At 39.4% G+C, this 27,730-nt stretch overlaps 1 protein-coding gene, 1 non-coding gene and 1 pseudogene across 2 annotated transcripts; all 3 read right to left on the bottom strand.

Annotated features, from left to right (window-relative positions):
* Positions 1 to 2,468: 2,468 nt before the first annotated feature.
* On the bottom strand, positions 2,469 to 13,969 carry OSTC (oligosaccharyltransferase complex non-catalytic subunit). The gene is made up of 4 exons (XM_004748099.2): positions 13,756 to 13,969; positions 9,968 to 10,061; positions 8,065 to 8,262; positions 2,469 to 3,044 (listed from the first exon to the last, which is right to left on the bottom strand). Exons 1-4 carry the CDS (start codon positions 13,892 to 13,894, stop codon positions 3,026 to 3,028), a joined length of 450 nt encoding a protein of 149 aa, XP_004748156.1. The 5' UTR covers positions 13,895 to 13,969; the 3' UTR covers positions 2,469 to 3,025.
* Positions 6,871 to 6,978, bottom strand: LOC123393493. Its single transcript, XR_006608275.1, has one exon. It is a non-coding gene; the product is annotated as a U6 spliceosomal RNA (small nuclear RNA).
* Positions 13,970 to 15,923: 1,954 nt separating the features above from the next.
* On the bottom strand, positions 15,924 to 16,017 carry LOC123393496 (annotated as a pseudogene).
* Positions 16,018 to 27,730: the final 11,713 nt, after the last annotated feature.

The raw sequence follows: 27,730 nt of genomic DNA on the forward strand, positions 1-27,730 counted from the left end.
GTGACCAGTTTTATATAGAGAAAAGCCTGGAGCAGATAGATCATAGAATATGACAGAAATCAACACAAGTCCTTATAGTAGTAGATCCTCAATTCTGGCACACCTAATGCCTGGCAGCATCCCTGTCTCGAGTATCATGATACTTTAGTACCCCGATCAATTACCCTTTGTTCCAGCCTGGTTTTCTCTCACTTGCTGTTAAGAGTCTTAGTACATAGTAGAATACTGTACGTTAAGTAAAACAAGGAAAAACAAAGAAGTTTTGGGGAAAGTGTATTTGCATTTGAAACTTTTAGGCCCAATGTTCCAACAACAAATTAAGCCTTTCCTTAATCCAGATCTGGGTTTAGGTGTTCTTCCCATGTGTTCCTATAAGCAGAGAATTGGCCAATTTGTACACACTCACTAGATTATAAATTCCACATTAGCAAGGGCTTGTATTTTTTATGTAACTCATTTTTTATAGAACTTCACATTGATCTAACCCAGCATCTGGCATTAATTCTTTTATAAACAAATGTAGACTTATTACCATGTTCAAACTCTGACCTTCTATACCAGAAAATAGCAGCTCATAATGGAAACAAATGGTCTCTATGTGGAGGCAAGCAGTGTTGCTAATGAATCTCAATTTACTTACTAGCAAAATGGGAAAAAAATCTTTATTCCAACTTCATACTTCAGGTATGTACCATTTACTCAGAATCTAAGTCACCTCACACTTCCCAATTCAAGTAATGACAATCAGAGTACAATTTCTTTTACTATCCAGATACATAGGATTTCTTTTCATTTTAATCCTGTAAGGTTTCCTTTATGAATCGGCCACAGGTGTGCTACTCAGATCCCTTTGACCAACTCACTGCCTAACTGCAAGATAAAGGGAGAGGTGACAGCCTCCAGTTGTTGGCTTTGTCAGGGTTCACACGATCTGTGTCCAAGATCCTGTTAATCTCCAGGTGGCCTAGGGCTGAAGACCCAGTGGTGACACTGGGGGCTAGCCATTTCCACCCAACTGCTCTGAAGGCAGTCTCTTCTATGGAGCTTCCCATGGGACTGACAGCTACTTTGTCAGCTCTGCGTCACTGAATGGCAGTGTTCCATGGTTTACCTAGAACGCCTCACTGGACCATTTTGCACTACTTATTCCATGTTAGTTAGCTTTGACTCCTGGAGAATACTGGGATAAAATCAGACTAGTTTGTTTCCAGTCTAACCTATTAGTTTGGTCTCTTTCTCATTTACTTAACCTCTGCTGGTGTTAATAATGGTATTACTTGAAAGGCTTTCCCTTCAGCCTATGCCATTTTAGTTTTAGCATCCTCAAAAGCATTTTAAGACCAGTACAAGACAATGATTTTTTCTTCACATAAAACTTTGCAATTTTTACTAGCAGATATTTAAATATATTTTACTGTATTCAGTAAAGATACATTTATTTTATGATTGAATCTTAAAAGCAGAGACAAAAACACACCAAACCTCAGTAGCGCCATCTTGTGGTGTTTGATGGGAACTGTCCACTACTTCATTGTTTAGGAAAAGGCCTTTTGCAGTCCTCTAACACCTGTCGTCTTCTGTCCATCTAGTTTAACCAAGGTTTTAAAATATGGCCAAATAATACGAAATAAAGTCAAATCAAGCCTTTTAAAGTTGGTGAGTACATACAGGTCTTATTTTCCTTTTTCTGAGCCTTGAGGTAAAACCATCTTCTCTCCCCACATCTCTCATCAGTAGACTAGTAACTTACTTTTTGTTTGTGGTGTTTATGGGTATCTGACATTTCATAAGCATCTTTTTTTATAAGCATTTTCTATCTTTTGTTTATCTGGCTTCTCTACCAGAATATGAAACAGAGCCTTCATCTGTCTTATTCACCCTTATAGTCCTCAGGGCCACTTGACATATAGTAAGTACGTAGAACTTCTTGAATAAATTAATCTTTTAACTTATGAATGACTACATATAAATCAATCTTGGAATTAGAAAAAAATCACCTGACAGAATTTTCCTGTAAACTTAAACATTTTGGGATAAGAATGAACAGAGCCACCAAAGAAGTGACATTCACAGCCAGACAGGGAGAACCAAAAGGCTTGGCTACAAGAAATTAAGGCTAGACCAGACTGGTGTAGGGATCCTTTTAGATGTGCCCAAAATTGTGTTAAATTACTGAAAACGAATGCCTGAAGGAAATTTTCATCTCACACAACCACATTTACAACTCTGACATACACATGGCAGCCCATGCTTGAATATTTATAGGGATACAGAATTGCAACCTCACAAGACAACCTATCAATCACATTTTGAGATCTTAAACTTACTAACAGTAGCTTAAGAGAGTCACAAGAATAATTATGGACCAAAAAGTTAGTATTATCAGTTAATTAAATCACATACATAAGTGGCCTTCTTGGTGCAGTGGGTGGCAGTTCAGTCTCATAAAAATACAAATACAAAAGGTATTAATTAGAAAACTTATTTATTTCTGCTCCTTTCATAGATCTTATTGTGCACGAAACAGTCCTGCATACATATCTGAGTAATGTGCTGTCACACACTCTGTTTAAAGGCAAAGCACCATACATAAAGCTGATCTGTCCAGAGTTCTCAGCTCATGGAATCTTGCTTCCTGCTTTTACATTAGTTTTTGAAAGTCATAAAATGTCATCTCCAAAAAATGTTAAGGGGGCTGTAAAAAATAATCACTTTATTCAATATTATAGTTGTAGAAACAGAATATATTTTCTTTAAGAAATGAAAAACTAAGAAAATGCCACCTATCATTGTTGATATGTCAGTATAGGCCAGCAGGAATAAATACTGTGATGAGCTTGTCTCTTCGATACCAAGCAGACATTCTAGTTCAAGCTTTAATATGCTTCCTAGTTTCACTAGATGCTTCTTTTCTGCTGCTTCGCTCTTTTCCCATATTTCACATCAGAGGATTGGTACAGCCTTCAAAACTTCATTAACAGGAGCAAATCCAATATCCACTGATTTCTTCTCAAAAGGCATTTTTTTAACCCATCAGATAGCCTCTGTAGGAATAAAATTTATAAACACAAAAAGTGAAAAGGAAGCAAATTCCAAAGCGCCCAAATTTTATGATGAATCAAATGACCATCTAAAAATATAATTGTGTGACTCCTCCTTATGGTTTTTACTTTGTATCTTGCCTCCCCAATAAATGACTACATTACTGAGCTTCACTTCCATTACCCTTTCCCCTCAAAGGGTAAAGTTATAAACCAATAAGCTCCAAACCTGCAAGCAAATGAAAAGCCACTTACACACCTGCGGGGCAGGTAAAAAGCCAGGCCATGAAGCTCTCCTTCAACCAGGACTGATTTAAAATGCAAGCATGGCAGCTAGGTTATCGATCTCCTCAAATCATAGAATTAACAACAAAATCAAGAAGAGGAAGAAAAGGAAAATGACAATAGGTAAAAGATGATAAAAAGAAGAAATGGCAGGTTACACTAAGGAAATCAACTAAAAACTGGTAAGTGCTGCTGTGTCTAATTAAGTCTAAACCTAAAAGGACCCTGAGTCAAGAAGGCAAAATTATGCTTCATGTTCACTGTCCAGCAAGTAACAGTTATCAAATAATAAATATTTGCTAAATACAAATGTGAATGTTACAGAGGCAATAAAACAAACACTTTAGAAAGTAGCCTGTCATAAAGGAGTCAAAGTGTTTTAGTACATGTAGAACTAAATTTCAGTTACATGGAAAAATCATGTATATGCATTCTCCTAGTCCCTAAATGACATTAATTGAGTAAAGTATTATTATTTTCTTACTTTTATTTTTCATTCCCCCTTCCTTTAGAATTTCTTCACTGAACTGATCCTGTGATCTTAGGACTTACAGGGGAGCTCCCTAGCTTTTCTCATCAGGTTTAATAAACACCAGCTCAAACTGCTAAAAAGGCGATTTTTTCCACTCTGACCAAAACAGGCCGTTTTAGGGGTGGCTGGGTGATTGAATCAGCTAAGCATCCAGCTATCGGTTTCAGCTCAGGTCATGATCTCAGGGTCATGGAATTGCCAGCGCCAGGAGGCTCACAGTCACCGCGGAGTCTGCTTGAGAATCTCTTTCCTCTCCTTCTGCCCTTCCCCCTACTATCTCTCTTTCAAATGAATAAATCTTTAAAAATAAATAAAGAGAAAATAAAACAAGCTTTTTTGGTCCCAAATTACATAGTATCCATTCAATAGACTATTTTATACAGCTTTATAACAGACTTGCCTACAAGTGGAAACCTATTCCTCCACTCCCAACCAAACACTTTACCTAATTTTAGGACATCACAGCACGATACAGCACACCATCTTTTATTTTTTTAATTTTTACAATTCTTTTAGGTCAAAAAACAACCCTAATAATGAAGACTTTAGAGAACCTAATGACCATTACTTTTCAGAAGAACCAAGCACAAATTTGTACCATCTCCCACCCAGTATCTAAACATCATTTCATTTCTTTAAACCTGTGCACATTTAAAAGGTACCTAATGCACACACACAATCCCACATACATTATCTTTTTAATTATATGAGAAGAATTTTATTTTCAAAATGAAAACTGTTTTTCTGTAACTCTGTACTAGTACCATAAAACTATTAGGCACCAAAATTTGATTTTTCACTTTAAATGTATTGTCATATATGCAAATGGTCAAGAAATAGTCATTCATTTTATTAGTGCCCATGTTTCTATAAAAAATATGGCATCAGGGGCACCTAGTTGGCTCAATGGCTTAAGCCTCTGCCTTCGGCTCAGGTCATGATCCCAGGTCCTGGGATTGAGCCCCACATCAGGCTCTCTGTTCAGCAGAAAGCCTACTTCCCCCTCTTTCTCTGCCTGCCTCTCTACCTACTTGTGATCTCTGTCAAATAAATAAATAAGATCTTAAAAAAAAAATATGGCATCAAATAAAGCCATACTTTGATTTGTAAAAATTTATCTGTAAGGGAGACATCAGGTCTCTAAAAAAGCATAAATTAAACAATATAAAACAGTACCAATTCACTGCTATTGTTTTTTTTCCCTTTTTAAAGGTTTCTCTTACTAAAGATATCAAACTCTTTGTAACAAAGACTTCAGCCCTGGAGGTCATCGTGATGAATCTTATGCGGCATAGCCATCAATTACCTCAGATGCTAGCAACTTATTTGATCCGAAAGCACCCTTGGTTAGTGGGTTTTTGGTTTTTTTTTAAAGACTTATTTATTTATTTGTCAGAGAGAGAGGGAGAGCGCGCGAGAGCAAGCACAGGCAGACAGAGTGGCAGGCAGAGTCAGAGGGAGAAGCAGGCTCCCCGCAGAGCAAGGAGCCCGATGTGGGACTCGATCCTAGGATGCTGGGAGCATGACCTGAGCCGAAGGCAGATGCTTAACCAACTGAGCCACCCAGGCATCCCGTTAGTGCCGTGTTTTAATGTCTTTTTGCTATTGCTGTTTCACTTAGGTATCAAACTGTTTATGTATGTTGGAACTTCAAAGATCATTTGTGTGCAAAAAAGCTATATTCCCTCCTTACTGGCGGTACTAACCACGGCCCTACTGTGTGCAACATGTAGGCCTACAGACATGGCTCATCATCTTGTTTGGGGTCTTCAAACATTCCAGAAAATGCAATACTGTTGCTTCCCTTTCTCTTCTAAAATTGTCCATTGTTTCTTCCAGCTCTGCACCCAAGGAACCAGGCTTTAGGAGGTCCAGATGAGAAATCATATCAAAGAAGGAACTGTAAATTCCTTCCCCTTAAAAATCTCAATCCTAGATTTAGCTGCATGACAATTTACAATTTAGATCACTGTTCTGTTTGGATTAGATCTGAATAAAATTTACACCTGGGAGATTATATATAAAGGGAGTATACCCTATTTCCTATTGTTCACTTAGTCAGCAATCTTGGATGCCAGCCTACAAATGGGGACAAGAAGACAAATATTTACATAAATAACTGAAACAGTAAAACGGAGGCAGTCAGAGTATTAAGCACTTTCCAAAGCTTTCGTTTTTAAGCAGTAGATAGCTCTATTATCCTACAAGTCAAATGACTGAGTTAAAAAGAACAGCACTTACATCCTAAGGAGAGGACCTAAAACAGTAAAGAAGAATGAGCAGCTTAAGGCAGAATAAAAATAAATCTTGTTCTATGGGCAAAACCAGCCCACTTCTGATCCGCTATATGCCTCCAAAAGTTCCATCTGTTTTGGTTAATTTGTAGTGGCCTCTTGATCTCTCTGGGAGCCTCCTCTTTTCCTGTTTTGCTATGGAAAATTTCAGCCTCTTCCATACCAATGTACCTTTCTCAACGGAGGAGGGGAAAAAAGGAACAAAAAGAGGATGCTGAAGTACGTACTTCTTCATACAATTTAGCCAATGGCCAAAACTAATTTTTTAACAATATCATTTATTTACCAGAGAGAGAGAGAGAGAGAGCATAAGCAAGGGGGAGGGGTAGATGGAGAGGGAGAAGACCCTGCTGAGCAGGGAGCCCAATATGGGGCTCGATCCAAGGAGCTGAGCCAAAGGCAGAAACTTAATCAACTGAGCCACCCGGGCACCCCAAGACTATTGCCCCCAGACAAATATAAGACCCACTGGCAGAAGAGCCTGAGGGAACTACATGGATACACTGATATTCATTCAGTTGACAAAGAAGACTGCTCTCTTCTCCCACCCTGCTAAGATGTGAACATGACTGAAGGATTAAGTACCACTGACTTCCTAGGGGAAGCATGCCCATTCTACTCCAGATGTGTGACAGACAATGGAGAGGTGAAGCCACAGAACAAATGAAACCCACACACCTTGCAGTATTTCCGGGGTTTTTGTTTTGTTTTGTTTTTTTAAAATATGGAATGCTTCACGAATTTGCGTGTTATCCTTGCGCAGGGGCCATGCTAATCTTTCTCTGTATCGTTCCAATTTTAGTATATGTGCTGCTGAAGCGAGCACCCTGTATTTCCTTTTAATGTCTCTTATAATAAGGGAGTATCAGTTCTAAGAAATCACTGACACTTGATGTTTAACCTAGTCCCTAAAAATTGAGTTTACTAAGAGCTAATCTCTGTATGGTATGTCTAGTCAAGGTTCCTGCAATTACTAATTCATCTATAGGTGAAATCAGAATATAGGTAAATGTGATCAGACTTGTCCACATTTCAAGTTAATGATCTCAAATGTAAATATAAAAGCTGTCATAAAACCAATTTGTTTTTGTTCTAAAGGTATTGTATGTTTTCTGAAACAAAATGTTCTTATCAGGCCTGTAAACATAAATTCCTTCCTCTTAAAAATTTAAATCCTGTATTTAGCTCCATCTCTCTCTCTCTCTCTCACGCGCACATACACACACACACACAAATATACACACGTATAAAATCCTTTTCCCAACTTTTTGGTGAGGTAATAACCCTCTTCTTGTCCAAGGCTTAATGGGTTTTCCTCACATCATTATTCAGAGAGCAGCAATAATTAATGTCTTGAAAATATTCCCTACTATCACTATTACTACCGGAATCCCATATTTTATACATTAACCAAAAAGCAATTTAAAGAAACAGTATCTCCAGTCAGTGGTCAGTGATGTAACAGCAAAATAACAGTATGGAGATAATACTCAGAAATACCTGCTACTAATTTCAATTTTACTACTAACCATAGCTATAACCTCGAGCAAGTCACAAATTTCTTTGGTTCTCAGAAATGTCATTGGTTTAAATGAAGGTTAAATTAAATCACCCATGATTTTACATGATCCAAGTCATTATTTTACCAACTTGCAACAGAAGTTAAATTGCTGACTATACAAAGTACTTAATAGGGAGCCTGGGTGGCTCAGTGGGTTGAGCCGCTGCCTTCGGCTCAGGTCATGATTTCAGGGTCCTGGGATCAAGTCCCGCATCGGGCTCTCTGCTCGGCGGGGAGTCTGCTTCCTCCTCTCTCTCTCTCTGCCTGCCTCTCTGCCTACTTGTGATCTCTCTCTGTCAAATAAATAAATAAATAAAATCTTAAAAAAAAAAAAAGTACTTAATAACTTACGGCAGTTTCATTCTCATGAATACTCTAGCCATGAAAAAACTCAATAGGACACAGACGAATCCAATGAATAGAAGAAGAAATCTATTGAGTTTTGGAATGTTTGGTGCATTCGATCGGTCCAAGATTATGAAACCTAAACCTCCCATTGTAAACAGGAAGCTGGATGCGAGTCCTTCCATAATATATTGTCCATTTACTCTGAAAAAGACCACAGCAAAACAGTGAGTGAAAATTCCCAGAAAAATAAAATACTTGTCTTTGGACTGAAATTCCTATTTCTGCTAAAATATTTTTGTGTTAATTTTTTATTCTTACTGTTAAAACTATTTTATCACACTTCTGTGTATTCTTGTCAACAAAATTTATTTTTATTTAGCCCATTATGTATCAAACACTGGTTTTGGTACATAAATCTGTGTCTTCATAAAGTTTTAAAACTTCAACTAACACAACTGTCTACTTAAAATCAATGCTGAGATTTTACTAGCATAAAAAGCCAGTCAGTGTATGTACATGAACTCTTCACCCAGAACTTTTGTTTAGCTTTTAAAAATTATGGCATTTAAATTTCTATTATAAATTTCAAATTCTGAATTGGTTAGGAATGTTTCTAGAAGTTTTATGAGAATTTATAAACCTCTTAGGGCACCTGGGTGGCTCAGGTGGCTAAGCATCTATTTGGTTAAGCATCTTGGTTTTGGCTCAGGTCATGATCTCATGGATCATGGAATCAAGCCCTGCATGGAGCTCCACAATCAGCAGGGAATCTACTTGAAGATCCTTTCTCCCTGTCCCTCCCCCAACTCGCATGTGTGCATGCACCTACTCTCTAAAATAAACAAATAAATCTTTTTAAAAAAAATCAATCAATAAATGTCTTGTCTCAAAGGGAAAATTTTAAAATCAAGTGTTCTTATCCAGGGCTCCATGAACCCCACAAAAATTTGCAACAATCTATAAACCCTTAGAATTATATGTGAATTTTTATATATGTGTATATCTGATTTTTCTGGGAATAGAGCTTTCAAAATTCTGAGTTCATGGATTCCCAAAAAGCAAATTCTTCTGTTAGAGGGATGATTTATACATAGGTATCTGTTACAGAAGTATGTATTTTTTGTTAGCTAATTGCTTTAATTGAAAACACAATACAGGCACTAGGCTCAAAATTCAAACAGTGCCAATGACAACACTACAAAGGGTTCCCCAATCATCAAGATCACCTATCATCTAGATTTCTCCCACTCCTGGAGAATCACAGTAATCTTTTCAGAATATTCTATGCAGGAATACCATAAAAGTAAGTATAAATGCAAATATATAGCTATATTTGGTAGACAGTTATCAAGTGGATTTTAGAAAGCAATACAATAAGCAGTGCTCAGATGAACCAAACTACACTAGAATGGTGCTTCCTTACTGAAATGGAGTGCCCAAGTGTCCAAAATTATTATTTTTTTATTTGATAGTATAATCCAGGGGTCCCCAGATTTCTTCCTTAAATGGCCAGACAGTACATGTCTTAGGCTTGCTGGCCACATGGTTTGTGTCACGTTTTCCACTGTAGCTTGAAAGCAGCTGCAGACAGTATATAAACAAATGGGCATGCCTAGTTCCAATAGAACATGACTTACAAATAAACAGGTATGTACAGTTTGCTGCTCCCCAGAAGAGTCTAAGTATATTTTAAACCAATACCTTTCTTTAAATAAATGATCATGTCAATCACTGAAACACTTTATGTCCTATAAATAAGTAACATACTTCTATTCTTGCCTACTTCCTGCCATTTTAGCTACTATCTAAATGCAGATGGACCCACAGGTTTCAATATATTTTTAAAAAATATCCATACTCCAGCAACCTTCCTTCCCACCAAATCATTCAAAAAGTTAAGTGTTACCTGTAGGCCAAGAAAGCTACTGGTCTCTGATGTCCATGTTCATCGGTCATAGAACCAACACTTGGAGGTTCAACAATAACATCATAAATTATTCCTGTATGAAAGACAGTAGTATAGATTAGAATGGATTCCTAATTTTTAAAAAGGATTAGAGTTTTCACGTCTCTAAAGGATCATTTATATTTCAACAAGACTACTGAGATATATTATGATAATCAAGTGAAGCCCAGCTAATATCCTAAACTTTAGATATACCATTCAAAAATTCAACTCAATATTTCAGATTATCTCTAAAACAGGTGTTTGATAAATTCATTCAGTAACTGTTTCTAATACTCCACAATAAAGGAGATTTAATATTAAAGGCTGTATTTTAGTTCAAGAAAATGTTCCACATATGCTTGGATATGTTTCTATCAATTGAGAGCTAACTGGAGAAATTTTCTTGCTTAAATATAAAATAAGGAGACATTTTAAAATCATACCAGCAGGCAGACAATACTAGAGACTCGTGATCATTAATGTTAACGTCCGTCACTTAGGTCATGATGTCACTCTGTTCATTAATACTAATGTCCATCAAAATCAATTGTTTTCCCAATCTCCCATTGCCAGCATCTACTCTTCACCTTTTCTACTATCCTCCAACAACCTCACTTCCAGCTTTTCTTAAGCATAGTAAGACTGTGTCTCCCTCATCCTTGACTAACAAGCAATCACACAGGAATTCCCTAAACTCTCCACTACTACCAAGTCTATAGACTGGTATCTGCATTCATCCTTCCTTCCTTCCAGCTACAAGAAAGAAAGAGTCCCACCTTCTAACAATGTGAGATTCCTTCTGCAATTATCAGTACTCCATCCCTTTCCACCTTCTCACAGACTTGGATCCTTTGGCCATCTTTCTTCCATCCTAAACTTTCAACCTCTCCTTCCCTATGTCAAATTTCCCTGGACTCCAGACCCTCCTAGTTAACATCCTATTTCTATGCTTCCTTTTTGAAACAATGCAGACTGCCTTCTGGGGGGGAGGGGGGAATGGTAAACTTTTCTCCCTTTCATCATTTACCCTTCATTCTTCAACTCACTTCAACTGGCACCTGCCTCCACTGATCTTACTCTTGCTAAAGTTGCCAATGATCTCCAAATTCCATGGATATTTTTCAGTTGTCTTAGGAGGCTTCCCAGGGGCACTCAATCCAGTTTACTAAATCCATCTTCTTGAGGGGAAAATTGGCTTTTGTGATACTCCTGTCCATACTTTCTTGCTACATCTCTAACAGATCCTGTTGTATAGACCCACTAAATGTTGGGAGTTCCTTAGGACTTGATGCACTGTCCTCTTTTTCTACATTCTCTCCTGAATGGAACTCATCCCTTCCCAGGGTTTTAATTCCATGTACTAATGATTAATGATGGTCAATGTGCCAATACCTATCAAATGTTAGCACCCGTAGAATTAGATGTAAGCTCCTTAAGAACAGAGACTTTCTCTGTTCTTCAGTATCTGGCTTATGAGAGGATTTTAAAAAATCTATTATTAATCAATTTCAACAGAGAACTCTTTTCTCAATTCTAAACTCATAGCTGCAAACTTGACATAGCCAACTAACTGTAGTTGTCCTATTACATATCCTGAAGTGCCCTCTGGTTCACCATTCCCCACCAAAAAACCTTCCAACTCTTCAATCTCAGAAAATGACCATCCAGGGGACGCCTGGGTGGCTCAGTTGGTTAAGCAGAAAATGACCATCCCATCTAGTCAGATGCTCAAAGATTCCTTACTTCCTTCTCTCCAATTAATCCATACATCCAATCAATCCATCAACACCTAATGAATCTACTTCCAAACTCTCAAAATTTCCTTATACTTTCCTCCATCTCTACTGCCACCAACCTAGTTAGACTCAATCAACTACAAACCTACCTAACCAATCTCTTGATTCCATATTTGTCCATTCTTTTCCCTCTGCCCAGTATTTTCTTTTCCCCAATTCTTCAGGTTTTGGTTAACGTGTCATTTCCTTAACCACACTCCAATATAAATGATGTTCCAACTCCCATTATTTTCTCATAACTTCTTGTTCTATCCCTTCAGTGAATCTTGGGTAATTTGTAACAGAAAAGATAATGCAGTGGAATAAGATTTCTGTGATGTTTAACCTGTCTCAACCATGCAATTACAAGCTTCAGGAGAGCAGCATTCTTATGTTTCCTTGACTGCTGTTCCCAGTACCTAGTGCCTGGAACTTAATAAGGGCTCAATGCATTGTTTGCTGAGTATTTCTCAGCAATAAGTATCATTTACTTCTACAAGTACACTCACAGTTTTTAGAAGAGACTCTTTTCCAGTGGCAAAACCGAATCCTTGTATGAGATACCTCTGGCCTTGGCCACTAAAAGGTGTTCTTTACAATCTGCCCCTGGGGTTGGAGCAGAGAATCTCCCCAGACACAATCAATAGGGAATAAGTGGACAGAAGGGAAACTGTGCGGCTTCTAAGAAAGGTTTGGACTCCAAGGGAGTAAGGGTTAGGAAAAAGAGACTAGCAGCTCAAAGCAGATGAAGACTATTATTTTTGTTTAATCACATGCATTTTAAATTTCATTTATTCAGTACAGTACCTATTAATGTGCTGACCAAATGTTAATGCTAATGCAATGCTAGGATAGTTATCTTACCAATATAAAAAATATTCAAATGTATTTTACGTAAAAAAGTACAAGTTAACTATCATGATTCTGGACTGGGAGTGGGAGGCACATTCTAGTACCAAGCTCTCATAGTCATAGTTTCAGATTCATCCCTTTTCAGGGATCATTCATCAATGCTTTTCACATCTATGAAAATAAAGATGTTTATGGCTATTCCCTTAAAAACGGAGCCACTTCTGCTGTCCCTAATCTGTAAGCTTCAATTTTATAACTTCCAAATTAAGTATTCCACTTCTCAGTTTGCCAGTTCGGTAGAACAGTCTCGAGTAAATCGTGAATCTGTGGCTTGAAAGGGTGGTGGCTCGAAAATTGTAGCCGGATTGCCAACTCATCACTATACAAAACAACGCCCCTTTTGCAACGTTTTATTTGAAAACAAACACCCCCCCTCCAAAACAGGATAAGACATTCTGGAGTGTTTAATAGTACTGCTATTTTCCTAATTCTTTAAATTCTCAACTTCTGCTTCTTGAAATACAATACCTTCTGCGAAATCTAACTCCAATCCCAAATATTTATCAAAACCGTGGATTCGGAAAATTCCATTGGCATTTATTCTTGATTGGGGCAAAAAGCAACAACGGACGCTTGGGTGTGAGCTAACAAACCTAAAGACTGTCACGTCTCTTCCAAGGGTCCAGGGACTGTAGACAAAGATAAGGGAGAAGTCCCAAGCCCTCTTGACCAACCATGGAAATGAAAGTACAACGGACAAGACTAGAGTCCTCCAGGATCTTTGTCAAAAAACTTACGGCAGGCAATAAAGAGCAACAAGACAGGTTTAAGAAATAAAGTCTGATTCGGATCCCTAGGCTAAGAGGCTAGAGGTGCGAAAAGGGAATGGGCGTGAGAACAATGAGAGTGACCTCTCAGAATACAGAACAGGGCGTGAGGACAGAAAAACCTTTGGGGCGTTAATCCTTGAGACCCCAGAAATTCCCTCCACCCTCTGAAGAGATCGAGAGCACAGAAATGCTGCCCTCGGGGCTGAGAGCCAGCCGCATAGACGCGCCTCCGGGGCGGGCCGGCTCTCCGCGTCTCAGGGCCTCTCCGGGCCGAGCCAGCCCGAGTTACCTCCGGTGATGAGGAAGTAAGACACCACCACCAGAGCGTACACCGTCATCGCCGACGGCATGTGCACCCAGGGCGGCTTCTTCAGCTTCAGGTTGGGGCATTCGAGCACTAAGAACGGGACGCGGTACAAAGTCTCCATGGTGGCGGCACGGGGTTTCTCTCGACCTCCAGCCCCACGCGCCACCCGGAAATAGGTCCGCCCCTCCCGCTCGCCCGCGCGTGCGCCGGGAAGAGACTTGCAGGTCCGCCACCCTGGAAGGCCGTTTGTCTATCCAGAAGGAAAAGAAGAAACTATGAAGAAAGGATAAACACCATGACTTTAAGCTATATATTTTTAAGCTTTGTTAATCATAAATTTGAATGAGAAGCTCAATTATTGCCAATGAATAGGCAGGTGATTTATGTATCTTCAAGGACCTGCAGGGCGTCAGACGTGGCCCAGCCAGAGAAGCAGTGGGGACCGAATCCTTCGCAGCCCCGCCCACTCGCCGGCGCGGGGGATTTAGAAGCTGATTGGACGGGGGCGCTCTAGGTTCCCAGAGCTGGAGGATGAATGGGAACGTTTGGAAAATTCTGCGTTTTCTATTAGCGGTTTTTTCAAGAGTCTGAGAAAGCCCTAGTTGCAGAACTTTTACTTCCCGATGTAGTTGCGGGGACAGTAATAACTACTGTTACTAATAATTTATCAAAATTGTCAAACATTTTTTGACAATTTTTAAATTTTTGTAAATTTTAAAAAAATATCCAGTCCAGATGTATCAAAAATAGCAAGATGACGTCTCCACGGGATGCCTAAAGCTGATACCTTGACGTGACCAAAATACTATTTTAAATAACCCGTGTCCTCCGTTTCACTTTGCTTCTCCCACAGCCATCCCTATCTTCATAAATGAAATCTTTCTGGCCAAAAAGCTTTGACTCATCCTCGTTTCTGCCTTTATTAAAACTCCCATCTCCAAAATATCAGCAATAATGAAGTGGGTATACAGCGCAGCCAGTATTTATACATAGGCGGTTTCTCTGGGTATTATAAAGCAGAATGTTTCTGAAGTTCCCATAGTTTTATAAATAAGCAGAACTTTGGAACAATTATGTTGTCTTTTTTAAAAAGGAAAGACATAGAAATTAAGAGGTTTTTTTTTAATTTGAGAGGTACTTGTTATTAAATTCAATAAATTAACATATAGTGTATTATTAGTTTCAGAAGTAGAGGTCAGTGATTCATCAGTCTTACGTAGCATCCACTTATATATGCTCATTACATCACATGCCCTCCTTAATGCCCATCACCCAGTTATCCCATTCTCCCACCCCCTCTTCCCTCCAGTAACCCTCAGTTTGTTTCCTATGATTAAGAGTCTCTTATGGTTTATCTCCGTCTCTGATTCATCTTTTTTTTTTTTTTTCTCTCTCTCTTCCCCTATGACGCTCTGTTTTGTTTCTTAATTTCCATGTGTGAGTGAGATCATATGATAATTGTCTTTCTCTGACTTATTTTGTTTCACATAATACCCTCTAGTTCCATCCACATCATTGTAAATGGCAGGATTTCATTTTTTTATAGCTGAATAGTATCTCATTGTTTATACACATCACATCCTCTTTATTCATTCATCTGTTGATGGATACCTAGGTTGTTTCCATAGTTTGGCTATTGTGGACATTGCTGCTATAAACATTCGGGTGCACATGCCCCTTCAGATCACTACTTTGTATTTTGGGGGTAAATACCCAGTAGAGCAATTACTGGGTCTTAGGGTAGCTCTATTTTCAACTTTTTGAGGAACCTCCATACTGTTTTTCAGAGTGGCTGCACCAGTTTGCATTCCCACCAACGGTGTAGGAGGGTTCCCCTTTCCTCACATCCTCACCAACATCTGTTACTTCCTGTGTTGTTAGCCATTCTGACAGGTCTGAGGTGGTAAGAAATTGAAAGTTTTTAAGCTTCTCTGTTAGCTTCAAGGGGAAAGATAATACCAATTAACCACTGCTTGACAGACATATGTTAAATGATTTACACTGGTTCTTATTTAGTCTTCAAGACACCTCTGTTAGGGAAATACTAACAGCACTTTACATATGACAAAACTGAAGCTTGAGAAGTGAAACTTAAGAAGTGTAGTAGTCTGTGATTGGTTGAGACCTAAAGGCAATTGTTCTAAATGCAAACAAGATTTGAGATGTTTAAGATGGGTACTCTACATGTTTAGAAAAACTTCTTTAATAACAAACTATAGAAATGATCCCTGAAAGTATAGTCTTGAGATGTTTAAGATGGGACAAGTTTATTCTTCTTCCTATATATTTTAGGACAAATAATTCTATATGCATTGTGGAAAAAACCTAGATGCTTTAAATTAAAAATAAACATTTTGTAGTAAAAAATAAAACCACCTAGTCAGAGCTTCACATTCATCTATGTATTGAGTTATTACTTTCATTTTTTCTCTGTTCCAAAATGTAAGTTTGTTCCAGAAACCAATTCATTGTTATTTTTAACATCTTAAAATGCGAAATATTTTCAAACTTGACTTTGTAATATTGTATAAGTCAAGTATTAAAAAAAAAAACCTTTTATGAATAAAAACATACATCTGTTACCATCTGTGTCCTAACCAAAAATATTTCTGCAGAAAATGTATTGGTTAAACACAATATAAACTCTGTAACCAAAAACCAAGGAAATAATGAATATAACCATGGACATTAGAGCATGCCTTTAAGTAAACATACAATCTAATTATTCAGTGGGTGGATGTTTTATATAGATGAAGAAGGGCAAATGTTGGAAGAAACACAGATTTAAAACATTATATACAATAGAGCCTATCATTTTAAGCTACTTTTACATAAAAGCAAAAATGATTAATTCTTACCATGCACAACCAAATATACACTCAAAAAAGAAAAGAGCATAAAACTGGTATCTGCAAAGATTTTTATGTTTAATACAGGAAATATTAATTAAAAGCCTTGAAGTCGGGAATGGCTCTGCTGGTCAAAAGAAGGAAAATACCACAAATAAGTTTTCAACTGACTTTTTTTTTTAAGATTTTATTTATTTATTTGACAGAGATCACAAGTAGACAGAGAGGCAGGTAGAAAGAGAGAGGAGAAAGCAGGCTCTCTGAAGAGCCAGATGTGGGGCTCAATCCCAGGACCCTGGGATCATGACCTGAGCTGAAGGCAGAGGCCTCAACCCACTGAGCCACTCAGGTGCCCCTTCAACTGACTTTTAAACAAACTAGAGCTACCAATACTATTGATTCTACTAACTTTAGTTTTTGTGCATATGTATTAGGGAGGAAATTGGTAGCTTTGTTTTTGTTTTTGTTTTTTTTGGTCAGATAATAATTACAATTTTAGCTCTGATTAATTTACAAAGACCTTTTGCAGCTGCATTGACAGTCTCATGAACTATGCTCTTTCCATTTTGGTTCTAAGTATGAGTATGTTTCCCCAGCTGAACAAATATTGAGTGGCAACTCTGTGTCAGGCACCGGGTGAAGCACTACTATGTCTCATGTTCTATCAGACTCTGTGTAATGCAATATTAGATTGGGAATATTTTTGTTATCATTGTCATTATTTAAAATTTTGAAAATGAAAATTCACAAGCAAAACATAGGTACTTGCCCATTGTAACAACAGAGACGCATGGAACGAGTTTCCTTTCATCACTGCTTTCATTTTACTTCTCCTTTCAGAGGTGGTGAGAATGATGAGATTAATTCTAAGATGTACAGCTGGAATAAGCATGTTCAGATGTGGAAGAATCCCTGCCATGGTTTCCTGACCCATAGAGTGAGGATTCTTATGGCAGGAAAGATTAAGTGGAACAAAAAAACAAAAAACCGAAACAAAAAAACCAGATGGCTGCAGAGACTGATGCCGCCATCAAAGATTTGGAAGATAAACAGTGACAATCCCTACCACATTCTGTTGAGTTAGCTAAGTCAGCCCTTCTACAAGAAAAATGGATCTCAGTGAGCAACAGTGGATTAAAGTAAATTTAATCATGTAGTGACTTCTGGTCATGCTATTCCAATCTATTTAATGAATAATGCAATAAACTGCTAGTTTTGAGAGGGACCCAGAATAAGGAAATCCTCTGCAATAGGTCCAGCTTGCTGAGCAAACTGCTCTGTCACTTGGGCCAAATGACTCAGCAGGTCCAGTATCACTTGGCATGTCTGGGGCAGATAAGGATGCTCTACGGAGATTTTGATAAGCCCCTTTATGTGAATCAGCACAAAGCCCTGGAGTTTTGCAGCAAACCTCTGCCATCCTCTGCAGATAAATATCTCCACTGAGAAGTAGCCTCGGGCTTGCCATTGGATCTTACCAGTGACTATGCTATTGCCCATCGGCAACAAGTTACCATGAAACCGGAGCCCTCCATCACCAACTTGGCACCAACTTATCAACACATAAACATGGGTGTCCACAGCAGCATTCCATCATGAAATGAAAGTGTTATACAGGAAAGAAGGCTCATGGAGAGCTTAAAAATACATTTAAATTGCATGAGAAATAATCCAGGTGCCCATGACCCACAGCCCTGCCACACTGACTCTTATCTCCGAACCTACACCTGCGGCATTATGGAAAATGCCTAATGACCAGTTACCTGAAGAAGGAAGTGTGGAAGGGGCTGTTTTATAGGTAATTCTGCACAACGTGCTTGCAGCACGTGAAAGTAAATGACTTTGTACAACAACCTCACTTAGAGGGAGCCTCACTTGAAAGAACTGACGAGGGAAAATCCTTCCAATGGGCAGAATGTTAGAGTCTACCTGGCTGTTCATTTTGCCTGGAAGGAGCAATGGCCACAGATGCAGGTCTATGGCGATTCATGGACAGTGACTAATTATTTGGTCGGCTGGATGGCCAGGGAATTAGAAGGGACACAATTCGAAAATTGTTGAGGAGGTCCAGCGATGGACCTAGGTTTAAATTTTAAAGTATGAAGATATTTGTGCCCCATGTGCATACTCACCAAAAAACAACGTACGTAGGGAAGGAGATTCAGAATCAGGTCGACAAGATGATCCACCCTGTGGATGTCAGTCATCCTCTTTCTCCAGTCACTCCAGTCTTCCCAGTAAGCCCACAAAGAAAGTGGCCATGGCAGCAGGGATGGAGGTCATTCATGGACTTTCCCTCAAGACTGATCGGGCTAGATCTACTGTTGAGTACCCAAACTGCCAATAGTAGATATCAACCATGAGGCCGCAAAATGGCACCATTCTCTAGGAAGACGAGCCACCCATTTGGTGTAGGTTAATTACATAGGCCCACTTCTGTAGGCACTTGGTTCTTACTAAAATAGGCACTTACAGAGGATACAAACTTTTCTCCCTTGCCCACAATGCTGCTACAAAAATCACCACTGTGTGGACTTAAAGAATGCCTTACCTATCATCACAGGATACCACACAGCATTGCTTTGGCCAGGGAACGTGTTTGACAGCAAATGAATAGTGGCTCATGTTCATGGAATTTGCCAGTCTTCACATGTGCCCCATCACCTTGAAGCAGCTGTGTGGAATGGTGGAAGGGTCTTCCGAAAACTCAGTTATGATGCCAGCTGAATGTCAACACCTCTTGGAGCTTAAACAGCGTCGGCCAGGATGCAGCATGTGCTGTAAATCAGTGATCAATACATGCACCTGTTTCCTTAGAACCAGGATTCGCAAGTCCAGGAATCAAGGATAGAAAATGGGAGCAGCTCCTCTCACTGTTACTTCTAGTGATGCACTGATGAGATTTTTGTTTCCCATTCCCTACAACTTTGGGCTCTGCTAGTCTAGACGTGTTAGTCCCAGGAAAGGAATACTTCTACCAAGGGACACCTCAGTGGTTCCACTAAACACAGATGAAATCATCACCTTACCTCTCTGTGCACTCATGCCAGTGAACCAAAAAGCAAGGAAAGGGTGTGGTATTGACTAGGGAATATGAGCCTGACATTCATGGAAAAATTGGATTGCCACTACAAAATGTCAGCAAGAGGGAATGTGTTTAGGATGCAGGAGATCCCCATAGGTGCCTCTTACCATCCCCATACTCTATGATTAAAATCCATGGGAAACAACAGCTCAGTAGAGGCAGGACCGGTAATGGCTCAGACCTTTCAGGAATTAAGTTGTAGTCCACTGGCAGACAAAGAACTAAAACCAGCTGTAGTTTTTGCTGAGGGCAAAAGGAGTACAAAATAGGCAGTGAAAAACTTAAATACCAGCTGCAACCATGTGAGTGGTTGTAGAAATAAGCACTGTAGGAGTTATGAGTATTTCTTCCTTGTTTTGATATGAATATATTTGTATGTACGCTAACCAATATTTTTTCTTTCTGTTTCCCATTCTCCCACCACATGGAGTATAATATTTGTTGGTAATATCTGACCTCTTAGTATTTAACTTACTGGATATTGGAAAAGGAAGATGACTTGTCTAGAAGAGGGATGATTCTCACCCAAAAATAAACAAAAGGACTTTGCTTTCTCTTTGGAGAGAGCAGGTTACAGTTGTATGAGGGATCGTTGTGTTATGTTAGGAGAAAGCAAATTGTTGCTACAGCCATTATTTGAAAATTAAGTTAAATATAGTTCAAAAAGGTATACGTGGATACCATGCTGAAAAGGGATAGACTGGGGTAGATTTCTATTGTGTGAGTCTAACTAAGCTGGAACTGTATTTCACTGTGAGGCTCTGAATTAGTGTGGGCCTCAAGAGATATTATTATTTTTAAGAGACATTATTTTTTAAGCTAGTGAAATAAATTTCCACCTGATCATCAATTGCTCCCAAAGCATTGAAATTAGCAGATTAATTAAGTGAATTATGAATAAGTGAGTAATAGAATACTTATGCAGGCATGAAAAATGATACTGTAGTAGTTTATTTTCTGGAATGGAAGATATTCACAAGCGGTTTAAAGTAACAATAGTCAGTCCACAAAATTGTACGTAGAAATTGGCCCCTCTGTTCTTGTATGTATTTTCTGGGCAGTGTAGATTGAAAAAGTCTGAGGGACATAAAGGTGATTAATATCCATGTGATGAGATTACAGATTTTTTTCCTTCTTTGAACTGCATGTGTTTTCTAATTTTTCTACAATAAGTGTCTATTACTTTTGTAATTAAAATAAAGTTTTAAAAATAGTATTATGGCAGGGGCCTGGGTGGTTCTGTCAGTTGGGCGTCAGACTCTTGATTTTGGCTCAGGTCATGAGATCTAGCTCCCTGGACTGTGCTCAGGGGAATCTGCTTCTCTCCCTCTCCCTCTTAACCTCCCCCCATTCTCTCTCTTTCTCTCTCAAATCAGTCAATTAATTGATTTTTTAAATCTTTAAAATAAATAAAAATAGTACTATGTTGGAACACAGCAGACATCTTTCATGAGCATTTCGGTCTCTCTACCCAGGTATTGTTCACTGTTCTATTCTGTCAAGGAGGAATAATAATGGTTCCCAAACTAGTTTCCATTCTAAGTAAGAGTATTTGGGTGCTCATTACCATGCACCAGTGGACAGCCATTTATAGTATCAGAAACTCAGTGTCTTGAGGTCAGGGACAGTATTTTCACCACAGAATTCCCTGCCCCCCTACAGTGCTTGGCACACAGTAGGACTCCTTGAATATTAGTTGAATGAATCAATGAATGAATGAACTCTTGGCTCTTCCATCTCTTTTCATGCTTCAGTGTATCATCCTAACAACTGTACTTCTTTAGTGTTTTTTAAGTTTGTTCCCTCTTTTCCATCTCTGCCACCACTTGTTAGTCCAGATTCAACCATCTCCTGCCCCAGTTCCCTTCACATTGCAGCCCCCTTCCTTTTTTTTAAAGATTTATTTATTTGGCGGGGGGTGGGGGAGAATCACAAGCATGAGGGGCAGGGGGAGGAGGAGAGAGAACCTCAGACTCTGTGCCTGACATGGGTCTCGATGTCATGACACTGAGATCATGACCTCAGCTGAAACCAAGACTTAGACACTTAACCAACTGAGCAACCCAGGTGCCCACGAAGGTGCTCTAAGAGACTGAGCCAATCTCAGTATGCCAATCAAAATGCCATCCTTACTGCTAACTAGGTAGTAGTAAGTAGCTAAACTAACAAACTAAACAAAATTTAGTTTGTTTTTGTTCATTACTATCTTCTTTTTTTTTTCCTATCTCAAAGCTCCTTTCTGTATTTTAATACTTGTTTTGTGGAATTATGGGTGCATTCTGAAAGCATCTGCTTAATCTCATAAAGTTCCTCCCTTTCCTTGAGAGAGATGGGGACCAGTAAAGGCAGACAATGGTGGTGTGACGATCATATTCACCATTAACTTCTCCCTTCATTCCTCAAGCATTTATAGAGAATGTAGCAGAGAACAAGCTCTGTCCTAAGCGCTGGGGTGGGGGTAGAGGAGGGACAAGATAGCCAATGCCAGCTTTCTTCCTCAAGAAACTGTCATTCTGATCAAGGGAGAAACACACACAAACACGCAATCAATGGCAGGGCTTTCTGGGAAGTGCATGCTTATTGGAGTTTTGGACCAATAGCTTAGTGAGTCCTGAAGCAGAGGTTACTCATTCTTGCAGGTAGGAAACTGCAGGCTCACAGAAGAGCTCCTATTAGAGCTGAGCACTGGAAGAGGAGCTCCATTCCTTAAAGATCAGGCTTTCCAGCCACGATGACCAATCTGAAGAGAGGTGGAAAAGTCCAAAGGAAGTTGAGTGGTTGTGTATGACAGAAGATAAATGGAAGAATGGCTGGAGATATGACTCTAAAAGAAAGGATGAAGCCTGGGAGTGGAGGGTCTTTCAATGCCAGGAGGCACTTTGATTTTTATCTAAATTGACAGATTGATAGCACTGAAGGATTTTTGAAATTGGGATAATCGGTTGTGTGTTTAGAAGATGGAGGTGACAGCAGAAAGGCATGAGGTGGAGAGACCTTTCAAGACCTCATTGTAAAAGACCAGATGAGAGATGATGAGGGCATGGGGTAGACTGTGGAAATACACAGAGCAGGGAGGTTGGTGGTGATGGAAAGACAATAAAAAGGTCTTTAGAGTCAGGTGAATTTGATCAACCAATGGATATGAGACTTGGGCACTCTGGAAAGAAAGGACTCTGATGAAACTGAGCTGAGTGATAATGGTCCCACGCATCTCTGCAGTTGAGTCCAAGACCTGGACTGAAGAAGAAGGCTTCTCCTGGAGCTGGAGGAGGAGACTGGGGAAATGGCCAATGTTGAGCAGAGCTTCCGTGGATAGCAAGAGCCAGGGTGGAGCTGCTTCCTCCCAGAAACTCTGATTTTATGTGCATGACCACATCACCCTCAACTCACTCAGTGCCTCCCATGGAGCTAGAGGCCAAGGTCCTGCCATCTGTCTGATAAGAATTATTGTTCTAGAAGGACTCTCCAGGAGGGGACATTGGGGGGTGAAGAAAGAGGCCATGTTTAGAGATCCAGGAGTCAGCAGAATCTGGGTGATAGTAGAGGTCTTATTAGTTGATGAACATGCCTAAACATGAGACAGGGTAGGCAGGGGTTTTGTTTAGAAGAATTATCCTGCAAAAGATCTCCTTGCAGAGCTGATAAGAGTTATGCACTTTCTTCCCAGAAAAATGCTCACACATACCCACCAAATGCAGCTCAATTACAGGAGGTTCAGAGACTAAATTGAAAGAGAGAGGGAGGAAAGCTGAGGACAATGCCTAGGGAATCACCTTCATGATTAAGAGGATACTACACAATAGATACAGCTAGATCGAAGGAAAGAAGAGCTGTGGGAGAGCAGTAGCAGAGAAGGTTCGGGAGGAGTTTCCAGCAAGTCAGATGGAGTGAAATTGAACAGAAGCCACTGAGTTTGACAATTAGTCATTGGTGATCATTGGCCAGGATCATAAGCACGTGATACTAGGATTTGAGAGCCGATCTGACTCCATGACAAGGCACAGTCCTAAGACATAGCATCATGGTCAATGAGGACATGAGGACTCACATGAGGGTGAGTTAATTTTTGGTGAGTTAATTGTTTGGTGAGTTAATTCACTCATAAAAGTGACTGGGAATTTAAAAAAAAAAAAATAAGAGTAGTGAAGGAATATAGGATTTATCTCTCCAAACACAGCTGGGTATGAAAGAGAGGAGAACCAAGGTGGTAGCTGAGAAGGCTTTCTAAGGATGGTGGGACTTGGACATGTTTGTATAAGATAAGGGAAGAAAATTGTGAAGAGAGCGGGACAGAAGGTGGTGGAAAGAGGGGAGGGTGTTAAGGAGTGGAGCGGAGTCAGGGCCATGGTGCAAGTGTGTGCATGGAGCCCACCAGAGGTAACGTTGACTTTGGAAAAGATTTGAGCCATCTTCTAGAGAGGAAGAACAGAAGATTAGAAGCACAAAGCCACCAATACTTACTGTGTACAAAACACAGGAGGTGTATTAGGGTATCTTATTTAAATCATCCAATAGGTGTTGTTGACTCCATTTTTTAGATGAGGAAACTGAAGCTCATAGAGATTGGGCAAAATGCTCAAGTTAACATAGTCAGAAATCGGGAGATCTCTGGCCTGCAAAGCCCACACCTTTACATATATTAAAGCTTTGTGCCAAAGGATGGTTTCTATTCTTAGGTCACTTGGAGTGAGGGTTGGCTTGGGGACAGGAGTAAATACTTTCAGAGGCACCTGGGTGGCTCCGTCAGTGGAGCGCTGGACTCTTGGTTTTGGCTCAGTTTATGATCTCAGGGTCATGGGATCCAGCCCCGTGTCGGAATCCAGCCCCGTGTCAGACTCCATCCCTCTCCCTCTGCTCCTCCCTGCTCCACCCCCCTAAAATAAACAAATAAAACCTTTAAAAGAAAAAGAAGCAGCAAATACATTCAGCCACTTGGAAGAATGCAGTAGTATGTAGCATTAGGGGTTCAGATTTTTTAAAAAATTATTTACATATATATATTTAAGATTATACACATATATTTTAAATTATATCTTTCCATGTAATATATATGTAATCTTCTGTAATATATATGACATATCTTTTTATATTAAATTTTTAAAAGAAGAATAACTGTAAATCTGGACACTTTTTACCTTTCCTGTAAAGCTCTGGCAATTCAGCAAAATAATACTATGATTTTCTGACAGCTGCTCACATGTAATTTCTTTCTGTGGCCACAGCAGGGCAGGAGTTCTCTTTTACAGGAATCACAGTACTTGCTAAAATGTATTTTCAATAATTTGAGATTTACAAACCATATTTGCAAGCATAATAAAAAGGCAAACTCATTAAAAAAAAAAAAAACTTGCTTCAATGTTGTGATCAAATAAACTCAAGGAAACATTACACAAAATGGAAAAGGCTGCTTCCCACAGCAGTCAAGCATATCTTTAAAATGCAAATGGTTTACTCTTTTAATGATGAAAGAAAAATCTTGTGAAAGCAACACTTTCAGATGAATAAAATATCAAACCCAGGATATTTTCTTTTACATCTAGTTGCCTTGCATATCATATAGACTTATAGAAGCAAAAAAAGAAATGTGTATTTGGCAAGTTTGAGTTATTAAATCTTAAGGGGAAAAAAAGGGATTATATCCAGTTAAGCTTTTTAAAGTAAACCTTGTAGATTTCATTTTTCAATGCAAAAATTTATAAAAAAAAATAAGTAGCAAAAGTGGACTGAAACACCGTCAGACAGATGGTCCTCGTTTTTTTGTTTGTTGTTTGTTTGTTTTTTATTTTTATAAAAGATTTTATTTATTTATTTAACAGAGATCACAAGTAGGCAGAGAGGCAGAGATACAGGCGGGGAAGCAGGCTCCCTGCTGAGCAGAGAGCCCAACGTGGGGCTCCATTCCAGGACCCTGGGACCATGACTGGAGCCGAAGGCAGAGGCTTTAACCCACTGAGCCATCCAGGTGCCCCGGTCCCTGCTTTAAAAAAAAAAAAAAAAAAAAAAAAAAAAAGATTATATGTTCAGAGTTACAAAATTCAGAAGGTAGAGAGGATAAAAATATGAAAATTGAATGCCATCTTCAGGTTTTCCAGGTTTCCACTTCCCTATTTCTTCTTCCTAAAAGTAACTGCTGTTAATAGATTCTTATGATGAAGACTACTTTGCAAGGAATGTTTCACCCCAAGATTAGGAATAGAATTGAAAACAACAGACTTCCGGGGCCCCCAGGTGGCTCAGTCAGTTACGCGTCGGACTCTTGTTTTTGGCTCAGATCATGATCTTGAGGTGGTGGGTTTGAGCTCCACGTGAGGGTTTTGTGCTTAGTTCAGAGTCTTCTTCAGATTCTCTCTCCCTCTCCCTCCTACTCTTTCTCTCAAATAAATAAATAAAATCTTAAAAAAAAAATTTTTCAGTCTTTTCTTGAACCAAAACTCAGACTGGAATTTTTGTTGCACTTGGGAAATGCAGCAGTGGCCTCAGAAGCAAAGGCCCTTGTAAAGGGCCAACCGCATCACTGCCATCCCCATGGCCATCCTTCAGAATGAATGAGAAATCAAAGCGTCTTCTCACCTCCAGAAATGGTCTTCCCAGAGGTAAGGTATGTATGTGCAGTACGCGTGAACCGCAGCCACCCCTGCTGTCTGCCAGGAGCCCAGAGAAAAGACCTCAGTCTCCAGGGCTGTCAGTCCAGCCCTTTCATACTCACTGAAGTCGATTGAACGAAACAAAACAACACATAACACTTCTATCTTAGAAATAACAAGGGACTCCTTGAGACATTGATTCATCCATAGTTGCACACATTGAAGAGAAAAGTATGTTTTATATATACACTGAATACAATATCTAACTTTTTAAGAATGTTGTAAAATATTTCCATATGTACATTATATCAAAGTACTTTCCCCCCAAGTCCGGTTGAAAGGAAATACCCAGGGCATTAGGCCCATCAGAATAGATGTCTTCAGTTGTGGTTTTCAGATGCCCTAACGTGCTTCTGCCCAGAACTAATCAAATGCAGCTTGGGATTTGTAGGCTGTATGTGTGTGTGTGTGTGTGTGTGTGTGTGTGTGTAATTCCTTACAAAGAGAAAAAAAATCACTTGGATAAGACACAATAGAGAAGGATGAGTTATCAGTTGACTTTTTGGTATATTTCCAACATTATCACTTGTTTTTAATCATTCAGAGGAGAAGACTTCGTCATGACCACCTTGAATGCGTTTTGCTGGTTTCTCCATAAATACGTAAGAAGGCTGTTCCATGCTAGAAGCAGGAAAGGATCATGCGTTCCAGGGTGTGGATAACACAGGATATTTAATTGAACACTCAAAACAGCTCCAGTTATATTATCATTTGTAGGTGTGGTGACGAGATTTAGAGAGGCCAAGACACTTGCTCAAAGTCATCTAACTGGTGACCAAGAGGGGAACCTACAATTTAAACCCTTATTTGTCTAACACCAAATCGTATATACTTTCTGCCCTATCTTGTGACAAGGCAGTTCAAGATCCATCTCTGTGAGAATCGGTGAGGAGATCTTGTGAAAATGCAGGTTGTTGGCTGAACGTTCAGAGATTCTGACTGAGAAAGTCTTAGGAATCTGACCATCAGATTCTTCGATGTGAGAACCTTTGTCCATATCATAATGCTGTTATTTGTTTATTTTAAAGATTTTTTTTTTTTTTTGACAGAGAGACAGTGAGAGAGGGAGCACAAGCAGGAGGAGTGGGAGATGGAGAAGCAGGCTTCCTGCGGAGCAGGGAGCACGACACAGGGCTCCGTCCCAGGACCCCGGTATCATGAATGGACCCGAAGGCAGATGCTTAATGACGGAGCCACCCAGGTGCCCCTAATGATCACCTTTTTAAAACGAAAGGGACATTTCATATGACAAACCTCATTTCCTGACATCTAGTTGTAAAGAGCTGGTGTTCCCGGTGTGCTCTTCACAGTGGACCATGTCCTTGGCATCACTTGCAGGCTTTGTATTTATATCTAACAGACTGACCCCAGCAGATTGA

Source organism: Mustela putorius, unplaced genomic scaffold (genome assembly GCF_011764305.1).
Source record: "Mustela putorius furo isolate JIRA1106 unplaced genomic scaffold, ASM1176430v1.1 tig00000868_pilon_pilon_pilon, whole genome shotgun sequence".
Taxonomy (NCBI): Eukaryota; Metazoa; Chordata; class Mammalia; order Carnivora; family Mustelidae; genus Mustela; species Mustela putorius.

Bases quoted from the DNA above. Each gene is read 5' to 3' on its own strand.
- OSTC (XM_004748099.2), bottom strand. From the start codon at position 13,894: ATGGAGACTTTGTACCGCGTCCCGTTCTTAGTGCTCGAATGCCCCAAC. The intron at 10,062-13,755 runs GTAACTCGGGCT...TCTTTCATACAG, and splicing joins TTACTTCCTCATCACCGGAG to GAATAATTTATGATGTTATT. The intron at 8,263-9,967 runs GTAACACTTAAC...GGTCTTTTTCAG, and splicing joins GTAGCTTTCTTGGCCTACAG to AGTAAATGGACAATATATTA.